Raw genomic sequence first — 27594 nt, 5'->3', positions numbered from 1 at the left:
GTTCCCTCTCTTGTTTACTATTTTCTGCTTCAATTTCTTGTTTCGTTTCTATTTTTTCTTATTTTCTTCGAAACGCGACCATCAATTTTTTCACCTTTACTTAAGGGAGACACCTCTTCGAGACATGATATACTTTTGCAAAGTCGCCCGTTGCATGATTACGGTGAGCCATTTGACCCCTTTGCATGCTTTAGAACTGAGATGTCTTGCTCTTGGCTTCCGTATGGTCGCAATTCCTCGTCTACATATTGGTTCTAACTGAGACGTTTCCGTCATAAATGATACCTTTTGACTGATTTTTTTTTTTTTTCGTTTTTTTCGATAGAATTTTTCAATATTACCATTTCGAAGATGACTTATAGCTTGAATCGAGCGTTCTTCAAACGTGGATTCGGACGGCTCAAGGCCTTGTATTAGTATAGTTCTTTTCGCTCCTCTCTTGCTTAATGCTTAGTAGAACTATAAATAGAGTAGTTTCATCTATAAAGCCATCTTCAATAGTCAGAATGTCTTCTACTACTGTTCCTGCTGCTCCTACTCCTACTGCTGATGCTGCTAAGGCTCCAAAGGCTCCAAAGGCTTCGAAAAAAAGCAAGTTGCAAGTCTCTTTGAAGACACCTAAAGGTACCAAGGACTGGGCTGACACTGATATGGTTATCAGAGAGGCTGTCTTTAACACTTTGTCCAATATATTCAAAAAGCATGGTGGTGTCACTATCGACACGCCTGTCTTTGAATTAAGAGAAATTTTGGCAGGTAAATACGGTGAAGACTCAAAATTGATTTACAACTTGGAGGACCAAGGTGGTGAATTATGCTCTTTGCGTTACGACTTGACGGTTCCATTTGCTAGATACGTAGCAATGAACAATATTCAAAACATCAAGAGATACCACATCGCAAAAGTCTACAGAAGAGATCAGCCGGCTATGACCAAGGGTCGTATGAGAGAGTTTTACCAATGTGACTTTGATGTCGCAGGTAGTTTCGAATCAATGGTGCCAGATGCTGAGTGTTTGTCCATCTTAGTGGAAGGTTTAACCAGTCTGGGTATTAAAGATTTCAAAATYAAACTAAACCACAGAAAGATTCTTGATGGTATTTTCCAGATCTCTGGTGTCAAAGACGAAGATGTCAGAAAAATCTCATCTGCTGTCGATAAATTAGACAAATCCCCATGGGAGGCCGTTAAGAAGGAAATGACAGAAGAGAAAGGTCAATCTGAAGAAACCGCCGACAAAATCGGTGAATACGTTAAGTTAAACGGTTCTCTTGAGGAAGTTCACACCATCTTATCCCAAGATGCAAGCATTACTTCAAACGAACTGGCCAAACAAGGTTTAGATGAGATTGCCACTTTGATGAAATACGCCGACGCATTCGGTATCGATTCATATATTTCATTTGATCTTTCCTTGGCCAGAGGTTTGGACTACTACACAGGTTTGATCTACGAAGCCGTTACATCCGCTTCCGCTCCACCAAAAAATGCTTCAGAATTGAAGAAGAAGGCTAAATCTGTGGAAGATGCCTCTGAATATGTTGGTGTTGGTTCTATTGCAGCCGGTGGCCGTTATGATAACTTAGTCAACATGTTTGCTGAAGCCTCTGGTAAGAAGTCTACTAAAATCCCATGCGTTGGTATTTCCTTTGGTGTCGAAAGATTATTCTCTTTGATCAAACAAAGAATTCAAACCTCTACAGACATCAAACCAACTGCGACACAAGTCTTTGTCATGGCCTTTGGTGGTGGTAAAGACTGGACTGGTTACTTGCCTGAAAGAATGAAGGTCATTAAACAATTATGGGACGCCGGTATTGAAGCAGAATACGTTTACAAAGCCAAGGCTAACCCTAGAAAGCAATTCGATGCCGCTGAAAAAGCTGGTTGTCATATCGCCGTGATTCTTGGTAAGGAGGAATACTTAGACGGGAAACTACGTGTCAAGAGATTAGGTCAAGAATTTGCGGATGATGATGGTGAATTGGTTAATGCAGCCGATATCGTCGCCATTGTCCAAGAAAGATTATCTCAAGTTCACGAAGACGGTCTTGATGAAGTTACTCGTTTAATCAAAGGATTATAATTCAAGTATAATATCCCTATCGTATTGACAAAACTTTATAAAAACTAGATTTATGTATAATGAAAATAAAACAAAACAAACCAACTTTATAAAGCATATAATACCAAAAAAAAAAGATCAGATCACGTCAAAAAAAAAAAAACGATCCGCTTATATAACAGGTGAACTACATATTCAAAATCCTAAGGCACCCTTCATTACATCTTTCCCAGTCTGCTCAACGGCCTCGTTCATTGTTTCGCCCACGGCAGTAGCATAATCGTTAAACCTATCTTCAACGGCATCCCATCTGGTTTCAACAACACGGGAAACATTTCTCAGTACACCATAGTTACTATTCCTACCTTTCCGTGAGGGTTTATTGTACTGGTACTCCGAACCCTCTTCATGATTATTATCCGAAGGACGTTCCGAAAAAGTTCCTTGAGCAATAACACTCTCCTTGTATTTGGAATCGGGTCTATTTTTACCTCCAAGTAACTCATTCAATTGGGCAGGTGTGCAATACACGGTACCTCTCACCCATTGTAATGAATTTACTTGTGGCCTATACGGGATTCGAACTCCATTAATATACAGTACGTCGGAAACTTGTGCTGGTGGTGCTGTACTCTGTTCCTTGACGGTAGAAAATAACGATGCTTGAAATTCACCCACTCTAATCGCTAAATCACCATTCCTTAGGACGGAAGATTCTGTTATGTATTTCGCAGCTATTGGAAATGGAATATGTTCAGACATCTGCTCCTTAAAATCTGGAACTGAAAAAACTTTGACATGGCCGTTGATTTCTAACGTGACTATTACCGCTAATATTTTTCGGCTGTTATTCCCTTCTAAAGTAGGAATATACGATATACCTGTAGTGGCCAGTGGATATTTGAAACTCTTGTGCATATCTTTAGACTTGCCTAAAGTTATCATTCTTATATCATCAAATGCAGTTGTCAATACAAATCCAGGAATACAAAGTCCCTTGCTTAAACTCTGCATTTTTGGAATAGTTGCCAAGCAACTAGATTTCGTTTCCTTTGTGAAAGCATCGATTTTACGTACTGGCCCTTTACTATTAACATTGGTGATGTCCATAAACTGAACATTAAATCTTCCACCAGGTGCAGGAAGGATCTTGTAGGTGATCAGTTCGCCCATATCAGTGCCACAAAGCATTAATATGCTTGAGTAACCGTCATCTCCATATTCCATAATTACAAATTCAATGCAGGAAACGCATGTACTCTTAACCCCTGGTAATTCTTTAATATTTTCCATGTAAATGATTGCTGGCCCTCTTCTATCGATCAGCATAAGGCTTCCGACAGCATACGCAATGCCAACAAACCCGATGTTACTGTTATTTAAGGCAGAAGTTTTTCCGTTATCGGCATGTACAGCTGTCGATGGCATAAATCCCTGTTTAATATTGGTGGGTGCTCTGTCCTTTACATCAACGAGAACATCTTTCGTATTGTTCAATGAGAACCGCCTAAAGTCCATATTTAGGTCACCGCTGTCTGGCCTCTTTTCGGCACTATAAAACTGGTTTACTTCGTACTTGAATAAAACAACATCACCTGTTTCAATCGATACCGTGAGCTCAAGAGTTTCTGCAGCAAAGGATAGTTTGTCGACGGCTAATTTATTCGCTCTATTTAATGTTCTTGATAGGTTCATCTCAAAGCTGGCATTGTCTTGTATATCCCCATGAGAAGCATCGCATATTCTAACTGAGCCATTTGAGTGGCCAGTAATGAGAGCTGTACCGTATTCTGCTGGGGATTTTTGCCTTTTTGTTCGAACACCCCCCTTCAATACGCAATCCTTACTTTGAGCTGCGGATAGCACTCCTAGCCATAGTTTGTTGGGTACAGAAGTGGCCACAGAAACTGTAGCTGTTGGTCTAAGCCAACAAAGATTTTGAGGGAACAAAGAGGCTTTATGAGTAAATATTCCAGAAGGATATAGCATTGTTTCTATCTCACCATTTCCAAGAATCAATAGAATTAATCCTGGATTATGGCATCCTGAAAAATATGGGGATTGTCTTGGAATCGGCAGTACCTTTACTATCGGCATGTTGGTTGTTAACGGAAATATCTTCATCTGTTTCGGATTCGCGTAGTAATTTTTCATACCGTCATATGATGTTATTGAATATCTCGGTGTGTAACCAAGGTCCACCATGGTGAGACTTTGGTTGCCATCTTGACCGACTGGTTTGTGAGAGATAAGTAGTGACGTATATTCTGGATTGTTTTCACACATCCAAAACACTTTTGAAATTGCCGCCGCACCTGTACTAGAGTCCCGTATGTAATCAGGCTGCGGAATATTAATTTCAGTCTCGAATATTGTCCTTGCCATTACCATATGTCCTGTATTAGCATCCCAGAAAACTAAAGAATTATCTTCATGAACGGTTAGGATGTGTAGGGAATTGGGATGATATAAGGATTGGATTACTTTGGGTGTCCTCTTTTCACTAGTTGTCTTTGAAAAGTCACCTCCCGGAGCAAAAGGCGGCAACTCGTATATAAATGATTGCTTAATTTCGTTATCAATTAAACAGTATGTCAGAGTTACGTACTCGTATGATATTAGCACAGTGCCAATATCCCTAGGGTTCCATTGAATCGACACCATGGGTGACAGCCTTGCATCCGGAAAAAATGAGTTTTTTTGTAAGTTGCCTAACTTGAACGTGGAAAGTTGGTCCCTATCAATGTCATAAACTATCATTGAACCGCTCTGAAGACCAATCAGCATCCAATCTAAGGATGCGTCTGTATCAATCGACGTTATTTTCCCCGGAGCAAACACTGTTGCAAGTACTTTTTGAGAATATAAAGATAGGACAAACATGACATCTTTTGAGTTGATGACAACCAGATAGATACCTTTTACAAATCTCATCTCCTTAACGGGTGACCTATCCTCCAGGTTTATAAGTACTTCCACTTGCTGCTGGCCATAAATATGAACTTCTCCTGTAGCTGTAGCAATAGCCAATAAATTTTGCGTGAAGTCGAATGCAGCAGAGGTTGGTTTACTACTCATACCATATCTGTTTGCTTCTTTTAATGAAAATATCTTATTCTTGTTACTTGAGCCCGTAGGAAGTTTAAATGAGGTGGAAGATTTCGAATTTTGGGATTTATGGGATGGCTCAGAATCTGCAGATTTAGGTGATGATTTTGAAACCTCAATGGATGTCTCTGAACCCTGACCTTTTATAGATTTGAAAACTTCTTTGACGTTCTTTAAACGTCTGCTTTTGAACATTTCGTTTGAGTTTTTACGGATATAAAACGGTAACCAAAAGTATTAGTAGTTTGGACTCCTTTTCTACGTTCAAGATAGTTAAAGATCGGGGATACATTTTATGTGGTTAAGTCATTTTGTTTATTTTTTGATTAGTTATTTTTTGTTAAATCGCGGGATAAGATACCGAAAGTTAAACATCACTACCTAAAATCAAAAAAATATTTATATGCACGAAATAAGTAAGCTCTAAAAAAAAATAGAAACGAAGGTAGAGAGCTTTTGAACATTAGTTGAGAATCCTTCCTGTCATATTAACGTAAATAATAATACAAAGCCATATGTAGATAAGGTAAAACCACATACTTCCGATATATATAGTCATAGAATAGTCTTTTGCTTCACTTGTTATTGAGGATGAGTTTCAGTACGCGACGCTCACCTGCACTAAGTTCTTCCGCATCACTTAGTTCTTCTTCCTCCATGATTACTGGCCCACTCCAAGGCCTTTCTTCTACTTGATTTCCGTCAGTTATTATAAAATCTCTGGCTAGTAACTTTTTTATATTCATATGCTCTATGGGCTCAGTCAAATTTGACACTTGCTCTTTCGCCCTGAACAAAACTGTTTGAAGTATTCTTGGTGTGTTAGGAAGGTTTTCTAAAGTAGAGAAAAAATACGTAATTTCTGTCTTAAAGTGTTGGACGGTATCATAGCTGTTGTTCTTACACTTTTCCAAAATAACTATTAATTTAGGCTCAGTGACAAGTCTTTCCAAAGCTTTAAATTGTTCTGATTTGACAAAAATATCTAACACACTATATTTCAGAAGATATTTTTGCGGAGATTCAATTATGTCACAAATCTTCTTTTGAGTTTTGCACATAGTTGTCGAGGTTTGTGCCCGTTTCTTCACCAAACTGGTCAGTTCTTTCAGTCTGTGTAAGTCTTTGAGTTGATCATCGGCAAAATCCATTCTTGTTTGTAGTTGCTCCTCAGTCAGTGAGCCAAACGGATTGTTTTCAGAAGAGGTAATCAATGGAGTACCTCCGGTAAACTCTCTTTTCATCGACCAATATCTGCAAATATCCAATGAAGCCGATGGAGGGTTGGCCAAATCAAAAAAATCAAGAGCCTTTTGTAGTATTTCTGCAAAAACGTACGGCGCCACAGGCGTCTGACTAGACGTTTTCCAAACTGTTTTCTTAAATTTTGAGTCATCTTGTGTTTTATTGTACCGGGGTGTTTCAGTTAGAAATTTCGAAAGTAGAAAGAAATATTTCCTTGTTTTAGTAATACCTTCCATGTCAGATTTCCRTCCCCTAGGTGCATGCTTGTGGCAAAAACTCTCGATTGAGTACTCTTGCGGAGATTGATTTATTGCTAATTCTTGAATAGTACATTTCCCTTTACTCATGTAGAGACCAGCTCGACGGGCACATGTAACATGGTATGCTGTAAAACAATTCTTCTGAAAGCATTGGATGCAAGCACCCATTTTCTTCTTACAGATGTAGCAATTAAGTTTCCAACGGGATATACTGACATTCTGAAGACCTTCTATGGGTTCCATATAATGTAAATTTGAAAAATATAGCTCTGGAAGCCATAATGCACAAATATTATGTACCCAGGAACCGGTGTCCGTTTGCTTGAAGGCACCTGTGTGACTTGGACACATTAGGCAAGTAACGCAATTATTCTTCGAGATCAAACATCGTCTACACAACCACTTACCTTCTGGAATAAAGATTATACCATAACATTCTTGATGCACTGCAATATCACATCCATCGCAAAAAACGATTGTATTAGAGTTATCGCTGTCTGTACCTAAGCAAACTGCGCATGCTTGATCCATAGATAAGCCTGTCCCATCATCAGAACCATAAAGTTCAAAATTTTGGCAATCTCTTAAAACGTTGTGTCTTGCAATAAGGGTATTAGTTGTAGGTATATGCTTTTCAATATGAAGCCATTCAATTTCTAGTATGGTCATTAAGATTTCAAATACTTCATGAGACATTTGATCTTTAAAATATTTCTTGTTTAAGTAATGTAAATATAATTCATCTTGCTCATCCATATCATACTGCGGCTTGAAATTCGCCAAATTGGATGAAATTTCACCAAATTTTTGGATTGCATTCTTCAAAGGCGTCGAATCGGTACTGCTTGTGACTTTTCCACCAGAAAACTTAGTGAAATAAGGCGTTTCTAACTCATCAAATTCTAATTTCTGTAACCTATGAGCTTTTCTACCTCTTGGCCTATTCATGTGGTAATATTTGGAGATAAAATTGTCATTGGGCCTAGGAATGTACGAAGCCTTTTTAACATCCAAATTATTTGCCGAAAGTTTACATTTTTGAAACTCCACTTCATTTTTTTTCAATAGTAATGGTTCAATAGTAACTTTCCCCTTGAAGATCAACTCTTTTGTCTGCACGCTCTTAGCATTCTCGTTTTTTCTGTCTTTGAAGTTAGGGATATCATTTAAACTGTCAATGGTGTTGTCATTATTTGTTTCGCCTAAGGGAACAATGAACGGCAGTAAAGTATCGGTATTAAGGTCTGGATAAAAATCCTGGAAATGCTTTTCTTCACGTAGTTTGGGCCCATCATCTACTGACCCTCTATTCATTAGATCTTTAATTCGTTCAGTTTCCTGTTACAAAAGCGGATGCAGTAAAACAACTCTATACAGCTGAAAATTGTACTGTTTTTTTACTTTTCTAGTTTGTTTATTACCGTTTGTCGATTTTTCTCGGTACTTAAAATTTCGATGAGCCGAAATACATCCCATTCTAACCATTGTGAGAAAACTATAAATGTCAAAACTAAAACAGGTAACTTAGAAAAGTATACTTTGTGTACTTATAAATAGTGTGAAGTTTATAAATAAGAACGAGAAAACTCACCTTCAGGAGGAAATCTCATCGTATCTTGGCGGTTCAGTACCTGGATGAACTATTGGACCAGGCCCGTCTTTATCATTATCAATATCATTATAATCGTCATCGTTACTAATAAGGGTACAAGGATTGCCCCGTGGTGTGAATATATTCTTATTAAAATCCATCGTAGTGGTATTATCCCCCTCTAATAGTGTAGAAACATTTCTCTGTTCCAAGATGTCTTGCGAAAGTAAGCCATCCATATTATTGTATGTATTTTCTGCATTTGTCATTTGCGGTGAAAAATCTTCGGTCCTTAAAACATGTGGTTGTTGATCTTTCTGGCCTTGAAACGGGGCACTATTAAATGTTTCCGAGACCGTTGTTGCTTTCGAATGTATCTTCGACAGATAACCGTTTGCCAAGGAAGTTGACCTGGAAAGATGTAGTTGTTGCATAGAAATATCGTCAGGATAATAAGATAAGGAGGATCTTGGTGATGCTGAGACAGACGTTGCCTCTTCGAAAGTTGGTGGTAGAACCTTGGATGATTCAGTAGTGGCCATATCGTACGTGGGTAAGTCAATATTGGAAGTATTGCATAAGTCTGAAATCAAATATATTGGCGTATCGACAATTATTTCGTAATGCCTTGTAAGTTGTGGGTTACTGTCGTCGGTTTTACTAACTCTCAAAACAATTTCTAATTTATGTGAGCATTGAATATTTTTAAAATGCATGCTGTCCAAATACAAACCACGTCTTGGTTTGTTCAGTCGCGTATAGAATTGAACGGGGACATTGGAGCTAGTTTGTAAAGTTGTTACTTCGTTCACACCTTGATCTTTAAAATTATTATGGCCCTCTTCTGGTTGAAGTTTGTGGGGCATATTAGAGGTCTTATTTGAATGACCCATTAGAAAGCCCAACATATTGCTATTGTTAGAAGTGCTTTCAACTTGACCTGAATCTTTTATTGGATCAAAAAGGTCAATACCATAAGTAGGTAAATTTGTGGTTTTGGTAGCGTCGATTTCGGAGTATTTGGGAAAGTTTAGTTTCGTCTTGATCGTAAATGATTCAGAAAACGGGATGTTTTTATTCTTTTCTTTGGTTGAGGTGTAAGCCAATAAATTATCGTCAATGGTGTTATTAACGACTTCTTCTCTAATGGCAGGACCACTTGTGCTCTTGGAAGCTACTTCAAATAGTGGTAAACTTCTGTCCTTTTTTTTTCTCACCAAATATCTCATGTGATAAGGATTACATGGATCCAAAGCTAATGGGTCTAATTGGTCAAAATCGTGCTGGTAGTCTTTACTTCTGAAGGATATTTTTTCTCTGCAACTAACACGAATTCTCTTCACGGTAATAGTTTTCACTAATGGCGCTACCTTGATAGTAATCGGGATTTCACCATTCAAGGGAACATATTTTTGAGCAAATGAAATCTCATAAGAGAGAGAATTCTCCCAAACTTTATTTATGTAAAGTGGTTTATTTGCTGTGGTGATAGATATTTCGGGCGGAGTTCTCACTAAATGGAGTGGATACTCTGAATATACCAAGGAATTTAAGTCGGCTCTTTGTGACGCAGAGTCAGCAGCGGTGAGTGAACCATTGCTGTCACATTCAATGCCACCATTAGAACTATTCAATTTTAAGCGGCCTTTAACGTTTTTCAGCCATGAAGAAGGAAATGGAGTTTTGCTACGGGATTTGCTATCGGTGTTGTATGTTTCCCCTTCGATGGTATCATCGGCTCTTGAATTTTCGTTAGGATCACAGTAGGTATGCGAATGTGGATCCACAGAAGAAGAGAGAGAAGTAGGATGCGGCTGTGATGTGTTTACTTGTGAATGTTCATCTTCTAGTCTTGTTGCTAATCTTAAAGTGTAAGAGACCTTTGCCGATGGGTAATATAGCGATTCAGGGATATGATTGGCAAGGATAATAGGAATGGTAAATATATATACACCGGCATTTAATTTGTTAGAAGCATCGGACGAATTTAGTTTATTCAGTATATTTTCTTTAAGCATGGTTTTGCTCGAGAAGGAATGGCGTTTCCTCATCGATAATTTCTGCAGCACTTTTAATCTCCTGGTATTTGAATGGTTCTCAACGATATCGACGAGAGACTTGGCATCCCGCGGTATGAAGAGGTTGAAATTATCCGCATTCAAGGTCCAATCTAGAGCACCTATGTTATAGCATTCTTCATTGACACTTTTGGCCGGAGGAAGGCCGTTGAACCATACGATTCTCACATTTGAAGTAAGTTCCACTTTGATGTCCGTAAGTGTGGCTGGCCTATTCAAGCAAAATATTAAGGCAAAGCTGAAGGAGGGCATCTGAGTATTCCAAGCTGTCGAGCGAGAACGCGATCGAGGACGTGAATGCGAATGCGTGTTTCGCGTCACTTGTCCTGTATTGTTTACGATATTGTGATTCGAACCAAGAGAATCCGTATCTGTTGTGTTGTTATTAGAGGTTGATGATGTGTTACCGGCCATATTCGAGAACCCAGTGCTGTCTATATTTGCGGTGTTCGCAGGAATGGGCCGCTGTTTAGGTAACGAAAGTAGCGACAAATCGTTGTTTTCATTCAAAGTGTCCATGCCAGGGGAGAAAGGAGAGAGTTCATTCCCAACGGTATTAGTGGCCACGAGAGGTTGTGTTTGCGCACGGTCTAAAGAGCCATTAATCAGTGACAAATACTCTGTTTCGTTACTTTTTGTAGTCGGCAAGAAAACAGATTCTGCACTTGTCGCAATGGAAACGTCCAGCACATTTTTCTTATTATATAATAGTTTCTGCTTAATGAAACCGCGATCTGTCAAATAGTCCGATAATACGTTACCAACAAAAGAAGAGCCAGATTCGGAGCGATGTGACATAAGCGGTTTCAATGTCCCATTGTTGCCGCTGGTAAATTTCTTCAAAGCAACAGGATCCGATTCCCTTCTCATGCCCGTATCTTGTCTTGTATGTAATTGATCAATGGCGGTGTACGGCACCGAATTCCTATGTCTCTGCGGTTGGTAAGAACCGGTGCCAGTATAGGTATTACTAGGAACGTCAGAGGAGAGACTATTTCCTCTAAACCTGGACGACAACGGCGGAGCAGTGGTATAATTATGGGTTGCCGGGTTCGAATAATCGTCCACATTGGATGTCGGGCTGGTACCAGCACCAAAAAAGGCCGAAAGGGCGCTTCTAACGCTGGAAGATCTTCTTCTATTACCAATTACTGTTGTTTTCGGCGGAGACAGGTAAGAAGAGGTAGTTTCCTTGTTGTTGGTCAATCGTTGCAACGTATCACTCGCATTTGTATTTTCATTCGCAGTGACTGTTGGACCGACATCTCTCTTGTCTGAACTGCTTGCAATCACTATAGGAACGGGAGACTGCATAATCGGCTTTGCTTCTTTGTCTGCGAAACTCGACTTAGAAACAACGTTCATATGTTATGTACCCATAGATATAGTACGATCAGTAGGAGCCAAGTATATACAGGAGACGAAGTTAACAACCTGGGGGTCTTTTCCATGTGACTCCAAACTGGACATAGCCTTTTTTTGGCAGATCTACCAGAAAAGAAGCCCAGGGTTTGGCCGCACAGAACCACCTGCGCCAACCCCGGATTTTTGATTTCTTATTCCGCTAGGGCTAAGGGTGGGGTGTGGGGGCGGGGCCCCTAAAAACTAAGGAGCACCACGCACCCATGCACCATTAAAATGCGCGGGTAACAGAACTATGCCGGGTTTAGCCGCCGATGATTTCTTCTCTCTTTCTTATTTATATAAACGTATAAATGAGAAAAAGGAGAGAAACAACATTGGCGGCAAGAGAATAAGAACAGAATTGGGATAAGCGTACGCCAAAGGCTTGGAGAATGATAAAGGTGACAAGAAACGTGTTCATCGGTAAGATGGAAGACTACGCTTTGCCCGCGCTTTGAAATAGTGCGGCGCTGGGGCAAATCGCTGGAATGTTGGTTGGTTTCGCCACCCGCTACATTGTGCTGCTTTGGTGGCTCTCTAGCATTTGTCTGCTGCTGCTGCTGCTGCTGGATGGTTGTGTTTTTGCCGCGTTGCTTTGCTGAACATCGGGAGGGAAAAGAAAAAAAGAGCCGAGAGGCATATAAAAGTATTACCCGACTCGTAGCCCTTTCTTACGTTTTTCTAGATCTTAGTTTCCAGTGAGCTAGTGGACTTGGCTAAGTGGATTTAAAAAAGTCGCAACTGTGGTATAGCAAAGTTTCGAGTAGTTACTTGGCCACCAAAAAGAGAAAAAAAATCTCATTCGAAGTTAGTGACAAGAAAAAAAAGAAAGAAATAATGGGTTCTTCGCTGAGAAGCTTTATTAAAGATGTTCGCGGAGCTAAAACTCTGGCTGATGAAAGAGCTACCATAACAAAACAGTCTGCCAAAATAAGAACAAAGTTAAGAGACGATCATCTGCCACATGAGAAAAGGCGAGTAAATATTCAGAAACTGTTGTATCTATACATTCTTGGAGAAAAAACACATTTTGGCCAAGTGGAATCTATTAATTTGATTGCTTCTGATGATTTCGTCGATAAAAGGTTAGGCTATCTAGCTGCCACTTTGTTGCTGGATGAATCGGAAGACTTGTTGACTCTATTGACAAACATGCTGAACAACGATTTGCATCACCCAAACAAGTACGCCGTGTCACTAGCATTGACTTCATTGGGCTTTTTAAGTTCCCCTGAATTGGCTAGAGATTTATACCCAGACGTGGAAAACATCATCAAAAATTCGAAAGACCCTTTCCTCTTGAAAAAAGCTCTTCAATGTGCTGCCAAACTAATCTCCAAAGATACCTCTCTCCTAGAAATCTTCAATATTGAAGACATCACCAGAATACTATCCAATCATTCAATTTGTACCCATGGTGTCTTGCTAGGTATCACCAAAATTTTACAATCCGTTTTATCAATTGGTTTACACCCTGAGAATGACGACGATGACGACGGGATCGATTACGCCAACGATGTCCTATCTCCATTATCTCTACTCTTGCGTGATTTTTTCACTCGTTTGGAGAATTTAAATTCTAAAAACATCGAACCTGGATACGATGTTCAAGGTATTTGTGACCCATTTTTGCAGTGTGAAATGATTTACACTCTAAAACTCTACTTCCAAAATGGAGAATTATTGAATTCGAATCACGTACTGGACTACAAGGATAATTTCTGTGATCTATTAACCCGTATAGCCACCAACACAGACTCGACAAAAAATAGTGGACAAGCCATTCTTTACGAAACTGCAAAGGCGATTTTTTCTTTGAATTTGAACCAACCACTACGTGTCCTTGGTGTCAGTATTTTGGCAAAGTTCCTTGTAGGAAAAGACAACAACACAAAATACGTTTCGCTAAACACTTTATTAAAAGTCGTCCCTCAAGAACCTACTGCAGTGCAAAGACACAGAAAATTCATTTCTCACTGTTTGCAAGACAACGATATTTCGATCCGAATGAGAGCGTTGGAGCTAAGTTTCGCCATCTTGGATAGTTCAAATTTAGTAGAGCTGATTAACGAATTAATGAAATTTTTGGCCAAACAAGATGAGGATTCAAAAGATTTAATCATTTACACCATTGACCACCTAATCGATACTTTTGATACTCACACTGTCAAGGATGAAAACTGGAAACTAGATGTATTCTTAAACGTTTTAAAATTAGTGGGGCCATTTATCAATTATGAAAAGATTAATGATATCCTAATCATAATAAATAACACCACTCAATTATCTGATAAATACAATTTTTTGCGGAAACTACTAATCATTTCGTTAGACGAAAAATCAATAGAAATTTCTGACGAAAATATTGGCTGGAAATTAGTATTAATTTGGTGTATTGGCGAATATTGCGATTTGCTATTAAACGATAATGATGAAAGCAACGCGAAAATAATCAATGAATCGTCTATAACGAATTACCTGTTGAACTTACAAGAGTGCTACACCACAACAAACCACAAGATTATTAATTATATCCTAACAACGGCATTAAAGTTATCAATAAAATTCCAGGACCCCAAAAATATTGAAAAGTTAAGACAGTTAATATTGAGCTATGCAGACTCCACTGATCTATTACTCCAAATGAAAAGCAACCAATACGAAATATTATTCAATCAGCCAGTATCTGTTAAGAGAATCGTTTTAGAAACGATGCCTAAGTTTGAAAAGGTCGCCGAGAAACAAGATAAAGTAAAGAAGACATCGAAAAATCTTGTATCTAACGAACCCGCTGATTTACTATCTGATTTTTTGAGTGACGATAATAAAACGGATGCCATAGCTGCCACAGATAACAACGTTGAACCAACGGACATATTAGAGGAGATTTTCGGAGGAAAGAAAGATACAAAACGACCACTGAAGAATGGTAAGGAAGAGTCAATTGACCAACCGTTACCAGTGACTGCCGATTCAAACGTCACACTACCTTCAAGTGCTACAAAGATCCATGACAGTGCTTCATTGAATGTATACGCTACTTTACTCTCAGCAAATTCTGGATTAGCACATATAGAGTTATTTTTTCAAGCAAAGTCTATGCTATCTGATCTGCAAACTTTCTGTGCCGTTCCTAAAGCTCAAAAACTCACACTAGGTCAATTACATCCGTCTTCAACAATAAGGGCCAACCAAATCTGCAAACAATCCCTAAAGATTTCCGGATCCGGGAAGTTGAAATTAAGAGTTAAGTTGGGTTTTCATTTAGATGGTTCCCCATCAGCTACCAATGAACAGTTTGATCACAAATTCGATACAACTTTATAAAACTAGAATCAAAACCAAAGGTATAAATGTTCTAAAGCTAAATATAATAGAAACATCACAGAATATACGTAATTGTTTTCTTGCACGACGACTGATTCTATTTTTGGAATCCTCGTTGAAATATGCTGGAAAATACAGTACAATGAATAGAACGCAAGCTTTGATGGAGCATAATCCACTTCAAAAAGATCTTACATATTTAGTATCGGTAAATAGCGACTGGTAACATATATAATCATATGTTCTCAGACAAACAGAAAACAAAGAGAAAAATGAGAGTCCAATCTCAGAATATATATGTATGAAAAGTTTCCTAATGGACAGAAGAACCTGTAGTCTTTGATCCGGATCTTGAAGCTTCGTTAACAGAGGCTCTAATTTCGTCCTTTTCAGTCTTGCTAACGTCTCTCAAAATATATCTGTCAGTCAATGGAGCAACAATTTTTTGGTAGATCATTCTAGCACCGCCAGTTTGGGGTAAGGCAATGTAGAGTAAGAAAACAGTCTTCAAAAACCAATAAAATGGAATCAAATATAAGATTGCCTTAGACCAGAATTCAATGACGCTCAAAAACGAGAAGACAATCCAATATGTCAACAATTGCGTGTCATCATTGGCAGTTGTGGTCTTCAAGGCAACCAAGGATAGGTATGTTGGCAATACGAACCCAGCAAGGTTGGAGAGGATTTCACCGATACCTCCGACATTGATAAAAATCAAAAGAAGATAAGCAAAACCTAAACCGGCAATCAAATAAGATTTTGGTAAGTTGGTTTTGTTTTCCAATTGTTGTAAAAATCTGTTACCGGAGTATTTCTGTAAGGAAAAAAGGGCAATGAGAGAAAAGTGGCCATGATGTTAGTATAAGTTGCGATAATCACGTTTCTCGAGTCATTTTGGTATCTGTACTACCGAGGAACGCATAAAAAACGTGTGTAGGTTACATACGGTATCAAATTGTTTCATTTGAGAATGGATACTGGATGCATATTCGGACATGTTTAAAAAGTGATTAATGTCTTGTTTATTGTTTTTTCACTAGCAATCGTTGGTTCCTTCTTCTTTTAGAATAAACAAAGTCTCTTGAGAATGCTTTACCTTTAAATCAAGAAAAAAAAAAAATTCAAGGACGTAGTATTTTTTTTTCCACGTCAAAGGGAGCAATGTAACCCCTTTCATAGCTGAACGAAAAAAAAATAAAATAACGGCGCTAAGAAAAAAACGCCACGAACAACAATGATACTAACAATATGAAAAAAAAAAGTAACCCGTTCTCCAAAATCGTAATGCAGTCCCTTATGACGTGGCGTTGCTTTTTGAGTCGAGCTTCAATCCGAATTGCGTAATCACGTCTTATTCGGCAACAGGGGGATGTTAAACCGTGATGAAATTACTTAGCACGTACGTAACTGAGATATCGCTGCTTTTAAATTCCTGCCTGGTTTCATCTTAATATGCAGGGTTCACGATGATTCAGCAAAATATACATTTTGTTGGTTACTTCATACTTGTATTACGTACCAGCTTGAAGTGAGACATCGCTTATATTGATAAAATTACGCTTGTACAGATAATAGTCTAAACCAAGCTCCCATTGAGACTAAAAATCACTGGCGTCCTCATATATTCAAGTCAATGGATAATTTACAATTTTTATAAACATTTGCCAATCTGCCATGTGATGATGCTACCCCCGTTGAATTTCTTTTTTTTTTCTGTTGAAGAAGGACTTGTTGAGCACATTAAAGTTTTATAGAGTATGACTTTCACCTCAAGGAAAAGAAGGAAAGAAACTGGGAAACATGGTTAGGAGCAAAGTACGATTTAAGGGGAGGATGTCTGACATATACACTATATCTTCATGAAGCGACGCTGCTTCACTATCTTGAGTTTGTTTGTAATAAACTGACGAATGAAAAAAACAAAAAAACAACCTCTTTTGTCGTGTACAGGTGGGTAATAACAGGATATTTTAGCACGATTTCAGGGCAGGAACGTGTTGCTAAAACCATCAATCAACCAGATTCACCGAATGTCTTACCTTATGTATTCTAAAGAAAATCTGAGTGTAACCAAAGGGTGGAAGCGCAGAATGTCGGATTCTGTATTTGTATATTTCGGGCGCCCTGTCTATTTTATATTGATTCATTTAAGCACTTTCCAGTTGTGCGTTGGTAGAACTTCAATCACCAGCTATCAAAGTTTGAGATGTAAAACCTTCAACAATTATAAGCGGATTTAGCTCAGTTGGGAGAGCGCCAGACTGAAGAAAAAACTTCGGTCAAGTAATCTGGAGGTCCTGTGTTCGATCCACAGAATTCGCAATTTTTTTGTAAAAATTATGTTGGTATCGCTATTCCCAATAATCTCTACTTCATGGCTTTATAAGACATGGTTCATAATTGAAGTAGACAAAGTGTCTATACCACTTTGAACTATCAGGAACATTGAAGGAGCTGTCGCACCCAAAGACGATTTTCAAAAAAAAAGATGCAGTTTGCAAAGTCGAGCCGACGCTCAACTCTTTCTATTTGTGCAGCATGCACTACCTAGTGCTTTTTCTATTTGGTAAAGCAACAAAGAGCAAGTGTAAATATGCACAAAAATCTTTTCTATCTTAAACTGGTTCTACCAAACTTTCGTACAATCATGAAAATTCCCAACCCTCCCGCAAAAATACTCAAGAGGAACTGACGTGCGGTGCGCCCGATCCTTTGGGTGCAAGTATTTGTCTCGCAGACAAGGTTAATGTTTCACTCCCAACCTGCTACATACGATTTATTATCCTAGGACCGGCTATTCCCTTATGCACCGCATCGCAACTATTAAAAAGAAAAGCCGACAGGGTCCCGAAGAAACCCCTAAAACGGCTTGGAAAGCTTGTAAAAAATAAGGAATAACAATAGTTATGGTGCAAAACACACTTGCTTTAATTATTCCCACGGCATGAGAAAGACACACCAACCTCTTTATCTTGCACGCTCTTATGCTCTTTCCTGTAGAAAACAAGGAGAGCAAATGAAGATAAAATCGGGCAATCTTTCGCCAGTGACCTCGATTCATTAAAACTTTTGTTACATGTAGTCTCCATGTATTTGAACCCAATCGCAAGTAATCCTGAGCTAGACGCTCTCTTCCAGTATGAGTTAATTCCAGAATTACATATTTTTTTAGATGGTCAGTAATTTGATGTATATATGTGCCTATGATATATGTTACTTAGTAATAGTACAGCTTCCAGAATTTTTATCCTAGAACCAAGCTTAATACGATTTGCTAATTTATTTCTTCGCATTGTATTATTCTCTTAATGAAGTCGTTTCCGACATTAGCGGCTATTTGCTGATTTCCAGGTGGGTTTCCTTTTGTCCGCCACACTCTTTCAGCAAAAAATAATGCTCATTTATCTCTTCGTATTATTCTCATAAACATGTCTTCGAGGAACGCTTTTGGGCCGTCAAAAGTAATCCTACGGTAGCAATAAGGAAGGAAGGATCTTGTATCGGCTTGCCTTTTTAAGGGTCTTGTATTGTTTTTGTGGTCGCGAGGATTATCTTATGTGAGGTGCGGGGGATAAATATCTTTGAATAAATTGAACGGTTATGTTGCCGAATAAGAAGAAGATATCAGTAATGTTAGAATGTAAAAGCAATCAAAACAGAATAAACCTGTCAATCCTTTCGTTTATAGTCATTTGTTAAGCAGACTGCGTATAGCACATACTCAAAATCATATTGAAGTACAAAATAAAAAGAGATGGTTGCTATTTACAAAGTAGTTGCTTCTTTTGTTCCACTCCTGGGTTTCATTTTAGCGTTCGAAGAAGATGACATGATAAATACGATTACTGCAATCGAAATTGCCTTTGAAACGGTCACGATGACTTCAACCGTACCTGCCCCTGCTGCTACAAAATCCGTTAGTGAGAAAATGTTGGATGACACTAAACTGTCTCTACAAGTAATTCAAACTATGGTGTCGTGTTTCTCCGTGGGTGAGAACCCAGCTAATATGATTTCTTGTGGACTAGGTGTTGTAATTCTAATGTTCACAATTATCATTGAGCTCATCAACAAGCTCGAAAATGACGGCATCAATGAACCGCAAAAGTTATCTGACTTAATAAAACCAAAGTATATTGAATTACCTTCGAGTTATGTTAACAAGAAAATAAAAAATACTTTTGAACCTTTGGATATATATTTAGGAGTAAACTCCAACACATTAGCAGATAGTCAAAATCAAAACTGTCTGATTCTCAAACTCGGCGGGGAATCAGTTTTACCATTCCCTGGCTTGGCTCAAAAAATATGCTATACGAAAGGCGCCGCAAAAGAGTTCACAGACTATAGTTTATCCAGTATACACGACAATTTCAGTGAAATCAGACAAGGGATCTCCAATGACGTTTTCCAAAAAATATCAACTATTAAGAAAATGTCTAGAGATTTAAAGTCTCAACTTTATTACATCTCGGAAACTATCACAGACGAAAGTTGGGATGGTTCTGCTATTGGCTTTAAAGCCAGTGAAAGAGAAAAAGATCCAAAAAAATCTCAATTATCCGTCACATTTTATAGAGATCAATAAAAATCTGATGTCCAGCGTTTGTTTTTAAAGTTTTTCTCTTCTTCGTATAGCATTTTCGCACCGTGTTCTAGCACCATGTTCTGCTTGGTGAGCGCATGTTGGCCATCACCGTGTCCTTTCCTAATATAATCGTGTAAGTATTTATTATTGATAGACAGTATACTTAAAGTTTTGTAAATCAATATACTTTTTTCTCTCTATCTCTGCATTCATGACAGTTTAAAAAAAGTTGACCAGCCCGTTTTAAGTACTAACTTCCGTATGATTGAATTAAACGATCCAAGCTTTTTCGAATAGGGTTTGCGTAATACATGTAGGCTGGGCTCCACGAAGCTGCAAAGGTTCAGTTACTACTAGATCAAAATATGCTTCTTTTACTTCATTTGCACCTTTATTTCTGCATGAAGACTTTCAAAAGACAGAAGATATTGGAGACTGACCCTTTTTGGGTGGAGACGACACCAACCAGGCCAGGCTTACTTCTTATAGCCGGTCCTTAATTAATACCGAAATAGGCAAAACTCATCCAGTGTAACTTGCCTAGGGGTGTAAAGAATTACATTCAACTAAAGAAAGCCTACCCCGCAGTGCCTCTTTTTGTACATAATATGTGCCTTCGTGCTTTTCTTTCACTCAATGCAGAAGAAAACTCCGAACAATGGACCACGAAAATTGACTCACCGCCGCTTTCAATTCTGACGTGTGAAAAAAGAGAATCAGGGGCCCCTAAAGGCAAAAAGCTTTTACGCATAGTTTCCTTGTGAATTCGAGTAGACAAGCTTGACTTGAAAATTTTTTTCAACAACCGAATAACGTCTCTCACTTTCTCCAATCTTAACGGAGGGAATTTTCTACCGGGAAATAGTATAAATAAGAATAATCGAACAATGAACTTTCGCAACTGCCAACTCTCTCTCTTCTTGAGTTGTGACACTTCACTAGCAATGAATTGAATCAACAGCGTAATATGTACGGCAACACTATCGTTAAAAGCTTGAATTGCGGGGAATTCAAAAGAATCTCTGTTCAATCCTTACTGAATAGGGAAGAACCGATGCCAACCCTAACAATAACTCCAAAGAACGCAATGGATCGTTCTAGATTAGCTGGTAGGAATGCAAGACCTATCCTGCCTACGATGGGCCTATTTAAAAGGGGAGAAAAGGCCTCAATTACGAAAACCTGCGGCCAATGCAAAGAAACAAAAAGCTCATCTCAATGGAGAGAGGGTCCAACCGGTGGATCGTGCCTCTGTAACGCATGTGGACTTTTCTATAGAAAACTGTTTTTGGCCTTTGGGAAACAGTCTGCTAAACGATACTTGGAAGAAATCAAAAAAACTGGAGCAAAAAGACGGATTCCGAGGATGCTTTATGGGATGCAAAGAAGCTCATAGTAAAAAGAAATCCTTTTGAATCGTCCTAAAGAGGGAAGCAATAACATCTTATACACAAGTTTTCAATATCAATTAATTAATAATATTCAATAAATCTAATATCTAATATCTAATACATATAATCGTATGATTATAACCCAACTAATGATATCCGCTTTAAGTCCGCGCGCCCATAGGTCCTTTTCAAATAGTACCATCAAAACGCTGTTTCTGAAGGTTTCGCGCAATTTAACATATCTGCTATTCTTATTTATTACGAGTGGTATCCATCTTCGTACTTCAAAAGCATATTTTATGAAACGTAGTGTCTTTAAATACGTACTCTACAAAAAAATATTACTAGTTACTTTTGTTGAAGCTATCCAAAAAAGGAAAAAAGAAGCACTACTTATATGCAATTATTTCATATCAACTGTTGAGCACGATTTCCTTGATCGTAGCTCCCTTGCTATCATCATCGTCATCGTACACTCCTTGTACTGCCACAACTATATATCTGGCCTTCCTCCACTCTGTATTTCCTTTATCGCCCACTTGTAACCTATCGTAATCAATAGTAAAAGTTGTTCTATTACTGGGCAATATCTCAATCAGCGATTGGTTACGACTTGATTCGTAATATGGCTCACTTGGGTTCACAGGCATGTTATCAAGAATTTTGACAAATTTTCTTTTCAAAAAGTTTAGTCTAGGTATCTGCTCGATTAGCTTCGCCAAGTCCTCTTTCTTCCAATGTAATAAGGCTTGAACTTCACCAAAAGATTCTTCATCCTCCGGTTCAATGTCGCTCAAATCAATAACATTTTCGACCGGTACTCCAGCATCATCTAGAAGTTGGCCAATTGTTTGATTAAGAATTTGGTTATTCCCCGGGTTTTGCATAATTTCTGTCACATTAGCAAAAATGTTTTCAATTTTTTCGGAATGAGGCAAGATAGAAATCGAAATATTTCTTGCGGGCCGTTGGCCCCAAAGAATCATTCCCTTGGTAATCTCTTTCTCCTTATATTCACCTAAATCGATCAATAGCTTAGCGCGTTGAGTTTTCTCTAATGGCTGCCAATGTGTGTAGTTATTCCCATCCAAAGCAGAAAATGCAACGTCACCAGGAACGCCTGCTGTTAAATTTGTTACTTGTTTATTTTCTGCTATGTTATTTTCTGCATTTAAACCAGGTTTAAATAACTGAACCGTGAGCTCTTGATTTGGGTTTAAAATATAATAGGTACCATAGCGATCCATCCGCATTGGTTCACCAACACGGTCGAGCCCTCGACGCTCTAACTTTGCCTTTTTTGTACTTTCAGAACCATTATAAAAGTTGATGTCCTGGTCGTGTATTAAAGATCTGTTAGGTATCTTTATATGTATCGGAACATCCCCTGATTTATGAACAATTGTGCCATTATGATCATCAATTATAATATCAAGGACTTGATTCATGTACTTGAAATTTCTAATAGCAATACCTCCAGGCAGCAAGGGTAACTCTATGGGATTGAACCTTAACAAACGGTTAATTTTCTTAGTGTCAGGATCCACTTCATAAGAGTATCTGATACCTGTTAGCCCAAACAAGATGCTTTGTAGGAATCCACCATTGGCTGTCAAAAAGGGGAAAGCTGGCTGAGTTAACCCATTGGTTAAGAAGTTGTCGTCGGATTGCTCACTAAATTGAGCAAACGGAGCCCTTAAATATGGAAGGACCGACTTGTACAAATAGCTCTGAGAGGAAGAGCCATGATTCAGTAGACTGGCAGCAGCAGCAGCAAAAACAGGATACGTCATTGCGGGTCCGGATGCAGATTGCCTTTCCGAGTAGTAATAAAGATCTTTGATTGCATTGTTCAGGATCGATTCATCATTGATATACCCGAGTGGATAAACCATTAAGGTCACATCTGCCTGTTTAATCTCCACTGAACTATTCATTCCAGAGTATTCTAAAGTAATATTAGACGAAGATCTTGGGATGTATATATCTTTAGAAATTTCGCTCCATTTGGGATCAATGACCTCGCCAAGATGGTTGCCAACGTCTGTTGCCCACTTCAAAAGCGTTTTAATTCCAGCGTTAGTGAACGCACCATTATTTACGTGATTTGCAAACTCATCAGGGTCTGTTAAGTTGTATGTTTCATACATCCCCAAAGAAGAATTGTATTTGACGTAGGCAGTGAAAAATTGAGCTGCATTCTTGATAATTGGCCACGTAGTATATCTCAAATACTCGTCGTCAATTCCCTCATGGCCATTCAGATATATCGAAAAGGAAGCCATTGCAACATCGACATTGATATGATATTCGTAATCAACGCAGGGCCCCGTCGAAGTACAATTAGCAAATTTCCCAGATGTCCAAGGATATATAGCTCCCGGATAACCATATTGCTCTGCGTTCAAAATTGCCTGGGCATGAGTGGAATTTCTGTAATTGTTCATATTTTGAGCGACATTGGGAAAAAAGGGCAATAGGGCTGGTTGCATCCATATATCTGCATCCCAAAACACCATACCACCATAAGAATCTGAAGATAAGCCAGACACCCCCACTGGCAGTCCTCTATCGCTTGAAACATTGTAGTTCCTTGTGTTTGCTAGCAGGTGGAACAGGGAAGACCTCGCAGTCATTTCCAGAAGACTGTCAGAAGGAATCTCAATAAATGCATCATTATAAAGGTCATACCACGCACGCTTGTGACTTGACAGAAGCTGTTGGTAATTGCCTTTGCTGTTGAGTGCTATCATTTTAGCAAGGTCAACGTTAGTATCGTTTTGCTGCTCTTTGTTCCTGTTGAATTCACTAGACATTATACCGACATATTTATGAACGATTATTTTGGGTTGATCCTCTGTTAATATAACATGATAGACATTTGATGATGTATGGCTGTCGTTATCTTCAAATGATTGGCCAGCATTGATTGACTCTGTAGAATTTTCAAACTTCACAGTACACGCAGAATAAATGGCACAATTAGAGGATGGCACATTGTCTGGCTGAACAACCATGAAAACAGCGTTGTTTTTTTCATCTGTTCCCAACTCCTGTAGAACTGTTCTGTGGGATGAGTCGAAATCGAGTATGTCCCATATATTGATCTCTAATGAATCAAAATCAGCAGGTAAGTGGTCCATATTTAAAGAAACTTCCAAAGAAACCACTCCTAACGGATGGATATTTCTATGTGCCCAAATTTCGCTTTTGACGTGTATTTGGCTATCTAACCAGTCTAGCTCTGTGGTTACAATACCATCCTTCATTGACAAATTTTGACTATAGTTAGTTACGTCATCCAATGTAACATTTTGCGGGTTGAACCATTGAGAAGTATTCACTAAGGAGAACTGTAGATTGGTCCATTGAGGAATAGAGGAAATGACGGAGGAGTATCCCACGTCATCCAATTCGGGGAAGTTTGTGGAGTTTAATTTTGCTTCTAGACAGTAAAAGTCTGATACAAACGCACCAGCATACCTGTGATTTCTCAAGGGCCAACCGTTATCCAAAGCGCCTGGAGCATCTGTATAAAAGTTTAGAGTGTCTAATGCGTACCCAAACCCAATATTGGGAATCCGGCTACCTATATAACCGTTAGCAACATACGGCTGTCTCGAATATGTATTCTGCGAAAACAGGTTGGTACCTAAAATCATGTTATCGTCATCATAGTATGCCGTATTGAAATCGGAAAGAAGTTCGTACAACTTTTTGGAGGACTCTCTGGCTTCTGGGTCATAGTTCAATGTATGATTTCCAAGTGACTGTGATATAACTCCTAGAGGATTAAACAGAATGGCTCTCGAAGCATGCGAAATCGACTGCCTAGAGTTCCTTGTGAAATATAATGCAGTAATGAGGATAGCTAACAAAAATAGCATCACCGATAGTAAGATTGAATTGATTAAGTCAAATCTCGTAAAAGTGTAATAATATTTGGAGCGGGTGTAATTATTACCACTCTTTTTATTTCTCAAGCTAGGAGAATTGTTGAGATTGGAATAGGAAGCCTCCTCATCGGACCAAGGAAATCTTATTCTTTTCATCATTCAAAGGAGAAAAACTTAGGAGTAACAGATGCAATAATGTATGATATTAGCTGACTCTCATAAAGATCAAACGGATCCTTTTTTAAGGATCAAGTTCTTTTTTTAACTAAAAAAAAAGGGAGTAATGTTGAAAAGTGGAGAAACGTTACTATTGACCAATAATAACACAATACTTTCTCGATATCTACTATAAAACTTGCAACTCCTTATTTATTACGGCGCTCCGTAGTTTAGGGAAGAAATACGGTGGTATTAGAGGAGAGGAAATATGAGGGGTGGAAGATATACTCTTACCGCCGTGACTTGGTTACAATAGTGGTTGATTTCTTCGAACTTCCGCTGGCTCAGAATGAGTGAAATAGCTTTGCGGCTGGAATCGAGAAGAATGTTCCTTTCTTTTTCGAAAGAACTGCGCCTGATAAAAGGAATGAAGTAAAGGATAATCTAAGCAGGCTAAAAGGATATAATGGCGTATTTATTTCTAGTGAGCCAAAAATTTATATTAGAACTGGGGTTGTCAACAGGTAGTGTTAAAAATTATCTGTTATTTGGTTTTCAAGAATCAAATAACCTTGTATACAAGCCTTTGTAATGCGAGGCTGCTGATCGTCCGGGGAAAGTAAGGGATCTGAATAATCTTATATACCCCTTCGCTGTTTATGCCGTTCGCCAGCCGGGTAAGTGGTACGTGCAAAGAGAATCGTCTGAACCGAACTTGAAGAAGACATAAAAGCATTTTGAGCCGAGTTTCAGCCAATAAAAAAATGTTTGTGGAGAGTGCGCTGTGGATGCAAGGTTAACAGTATGACTGATGTTCAGGTAATTGAAGAAAATGCTGCCAACGCTGTTACTGCGGAAGTAGTAGAAAAAGACAAAGAAGCCCCAGCTAAACCGCCTGCGGAGAACAATAAGCCACCGAATTATAAAAGAATATCAGATGATGATCTCTATAGACACTCGTCGCAGTACAGGATGTGGTCGTATACTAAGGAGCAGCTTGAGGAGAAGAGGGTGGACACAAATTCTCGAGCGGTAGCCTCTATTGAGGAAGATTTATTAAAATTCAGAGAAGCTCACAATCTAATAGAAGAAGAGGTAAAAATTCTAGAAGCAAAGGCTATTCCCCTGACAATGGAAGAGGAGTTGAGTTTGGTGAATTTCTACGCGAAGAAAGTTCAAGTAATAGCCCAGCATTTAAATTTGCCCACTGAAGTGGTGGCCACCTCGATATCATTTTTTAGGCGGTTTTTCTTAGAAAACTCGGTTATGCACATTGATCCTAAAAGTATTGTCCACACTACAATTTTCTTAGCTTGTAAATCGGAGAACTATTTCATTAGTGTAGATTCCTTTGCTCAAAAGGCCAAATCAACAAGAGAAAGTATCATTAAATATGAGTTCAAATTACTAGAGTCGTTAAAGTTTTCATTGTTAAACCATCATCCTTACAAACCGCTGCATGGCTTTTTTCTAGATATTCAAAACGTCCTTTACGGTAAGGTGGACTTAAATTATATGGGCCAAATTTATGATAGATGTAAGAAAAGGATAACTGGCGCATTGTTAACCGACGCAGTGTATTTATATACCCCTCCCCAAATAACATTAGCAACACTGCTAATAGAGGATGAAGCCTTGGTGACGAGGTACCTCGAAATGAAATTTCCTAGTGACGAAAAAATCCAGGAAGAAGAACCAACCGAAAATAAAGAGGCTCAAAACGACGGCAGCAAGGTAGAGAAAGATGAGGACCAAGGCATTGAAGATGATAAGACTTCAATAGATTCGGCAAAACTGCTAGCGGTCATAATGGCGTGCAAGGAACTTATCGAGGAAACAGCGCCTTTGAGTACTGAAGACGCCAAGAGAATCGCAGCAAAGAATTATTACTGCCAAAATCCATCAAGCCTAATTCAGAAACTAAAGAGAAAGATGAACGAAGACACTTCCGCTCCTGAAAAAAGGCAAAAAATATAAAACTTTTTGTTTGTTTCATCATAACTTGTATATATGTATATATGTATATATGTACATACGAGTACACGAATAGGTATACATACGGATGTTGTTTCTAATCATTCTCGTTTTTTTCATGTCATGAATATATACGGCATAAACGATTGTTTTCGTTAGGCTACTGATAATTGATACGGTATGATCGTATTTACTTCATACGTTAAATTCATTGATGTTCTATTTACAATGTATGGCGTATTGATACATATATACCAACAGATGCTCTATCTTGACTTCTTTATAGTAAACAAAGTGAATAGCTTGAGTTATGACTCATACTTCCTTTTTCGGTCTGAACTCACAAGCCATTTTTAGTAGGGCAGCTGTTATTTTTTTCTTTGTTTTCTTAGTGAATGAAAGGTGAATTGATCACCCTTTCTCTTACCGTCATTTTTTTATTCTCGAAGTATTAATTACTACAAACTAATCTTTAGCTCATATTTGAATAAAAGAGTAGTCCCT

General features: G+C 38.5%; 9 protein-coding genes and 1 non-coding gene across 10 annotated transcripts; 6 read left to right on the top strand and 4 right to left on the bottom strand.

The window, feature by feature from the left end:
• Positions 1–446: 446 nt before the first annotated feature.
• HTS1 (histidine--tRNA ligase) lies at positions 447–2087 on the top strand (the record flags this gene model as incomplete). Its single annotated transcript, XM_018368476.1, has 1 exon — positions 447–2087. One exon carries the CDS (start codon positions 447–449, stop codon positions 2085–2087), a length of 1641 nt encoding a protein of 546 aa, XP_018219056.1.
• Positions 2088–2261: 174 nt separating this feature from the next.
• On the bottom strand, positions 2262–5369 carry SRO7 (Rab GTPase-binding protein SRO7; the record flags this gene model as incomplete). Its single annotated transcript, XM_018368475.1, has 1 exon — positions 2262–5369. The coding sequence occupies one exon, from the start codon at positions 5367–5369 to the stop codon at positions 2262–2264; it is 3108 nt and encodes a 1035-aa protein (XP_018219055.1).
• A 380-nt stretch (positions 5370–5749) lies between these two features.
• On the bottom strand, positions 5750–7993 carry NTO1 (Nto1p; the record flags this gene model as incomplete). The annotated part of the gene is made up of 1 exon (XM_018368474.1): positions 5750–7993. One exon carries the CDS (start codon positions 7991–7993, stop codon positions 5750–5752), a length of 2244 nt encoding a protein of 747 aa, XP_018219054.1.
• A 279-nt stretch (positions 7994–8272) lies between these two features.
• CSR2 (Csr2p) lies at positions 8273–11713 on the bottom strand (the record flags this gene model as incomplete). Its single annotated transcript, XM_018368473.1, has 1 exon — positions 8273–11713. The coding sequence occupies one exon, from the start codon at positions 11711–11713 to the stop codon at positions 8273–8275; it is 3441 nt and encodes a 1146-aa protein (XP_018219053.1).
• Positions 11714–12589: 876 nt separating this feature from the next.
• APL4 (AP-1 complex subunit gamma) lies at positions 12590–15079 on the top strand (the record flags this gene model as incomplete). The annotated part of the gene is made up of 1 exon (XM_018368472.1): positions 12590–15079. One exon carries the CDS (start codon positions 12590–12592, stop codon positions 15077–15079), a length of 2490 nt encoding a protein of 829 aa, XP_018219052.1.
• A 2233-nt stretch (positions 15080–17312) lies between these two features.
• On the top strand, positions 17313–17404 carry DI49_5486. The gene is given in 2 exon segments: positions 17313–17350; positions 17368–17404. It is a non-coding gene; the product is annotated as a tRNA-Phe (tRNA).
• A 1432-nt stretch (positions 17405–18836) lies between these two features.
• On the top strand, positions 18837–19670 carry DI49_5485 (uncharacterized protein; the record flags this gene model as incomplete). The annotated part of the gene is made up of 1 exon (XM_018368471.1): positions 18837–19670. One exon carries the CDS (start codon positions 18837–18839, stop codon positions 19668–19670), a length of 834 nt encoding a protein of 277 aa, XP_018219051.1.
• A 967-nt stretch (positions 19671–20637) lies between these two features.
• On the top strand, positions 20638–21066 carry DI49_5484 (uncharacterized protein; the record flags this gene model as incomplete). The annotated part of the gene is made up of 1 exon (XM_018368470.1): positions 20638–21066. One exon carries the CDS (start codon positions 20638–20640, stop codon positions 21064–21066), a length of 429 nt encoding a protein of 142 aa, XP_018219050.1.
• Positions 21067–21474: 408 nt separating this feature from the next.
• On the bottom strand, positions 21475–25116 carry ATH1 (alpha,alpha-trehalase ATH1; the record flags this gene model as incomplete). Its single annotated transcript, XM_018368469.1, has 1 exon — positions 21475–25116. One exon carries the CDS (start codon positions 25114–25116, stop codon positions 21475–21477), a length of 3642 nt encoding a protein of 1213 aa, XP_018219049.1.
• Positions 25117–25920: 804 nt separating this feature from the next.
• CCL1 (TFIIH complex kinase subunit CCL1) lies at positions 25921–27093 on the top strand (the record flags this gene model as incomplete). Its single annotated transcript, XM_018368468.1, has 1 exon — positions 25921–27093. One exon carries the CDS (start codon positions 25921–25923, stop codon positions 27091–27093), a length of 1173 nt encoding a protein of 390 aa, XP_018219048.1.
• Positions 27094–27594: the final 501 nt, after the last annotated feature.

The sequence above is a fragment of the Saccharomyces eubayanus genome, chromosome XVI (assembly GCF_001298625.1).
Source record: "Saccharomyces eubayanus strain FM1318 chromosome XVI, whole genome shotgun sequence".
In the NCBI taxonomy this organism is placed as follows: domain Eukaryota; kingdom Fungi; phylum Ascomycota; class Saccharomycetes; order Saccharomycetales; family Saccharomycetaceae; genus Saccharomyces; species Saccharomyces eubayanus.
This window is presented reverse-complemented; position numbering and strand designations above follow the sequence as displayed.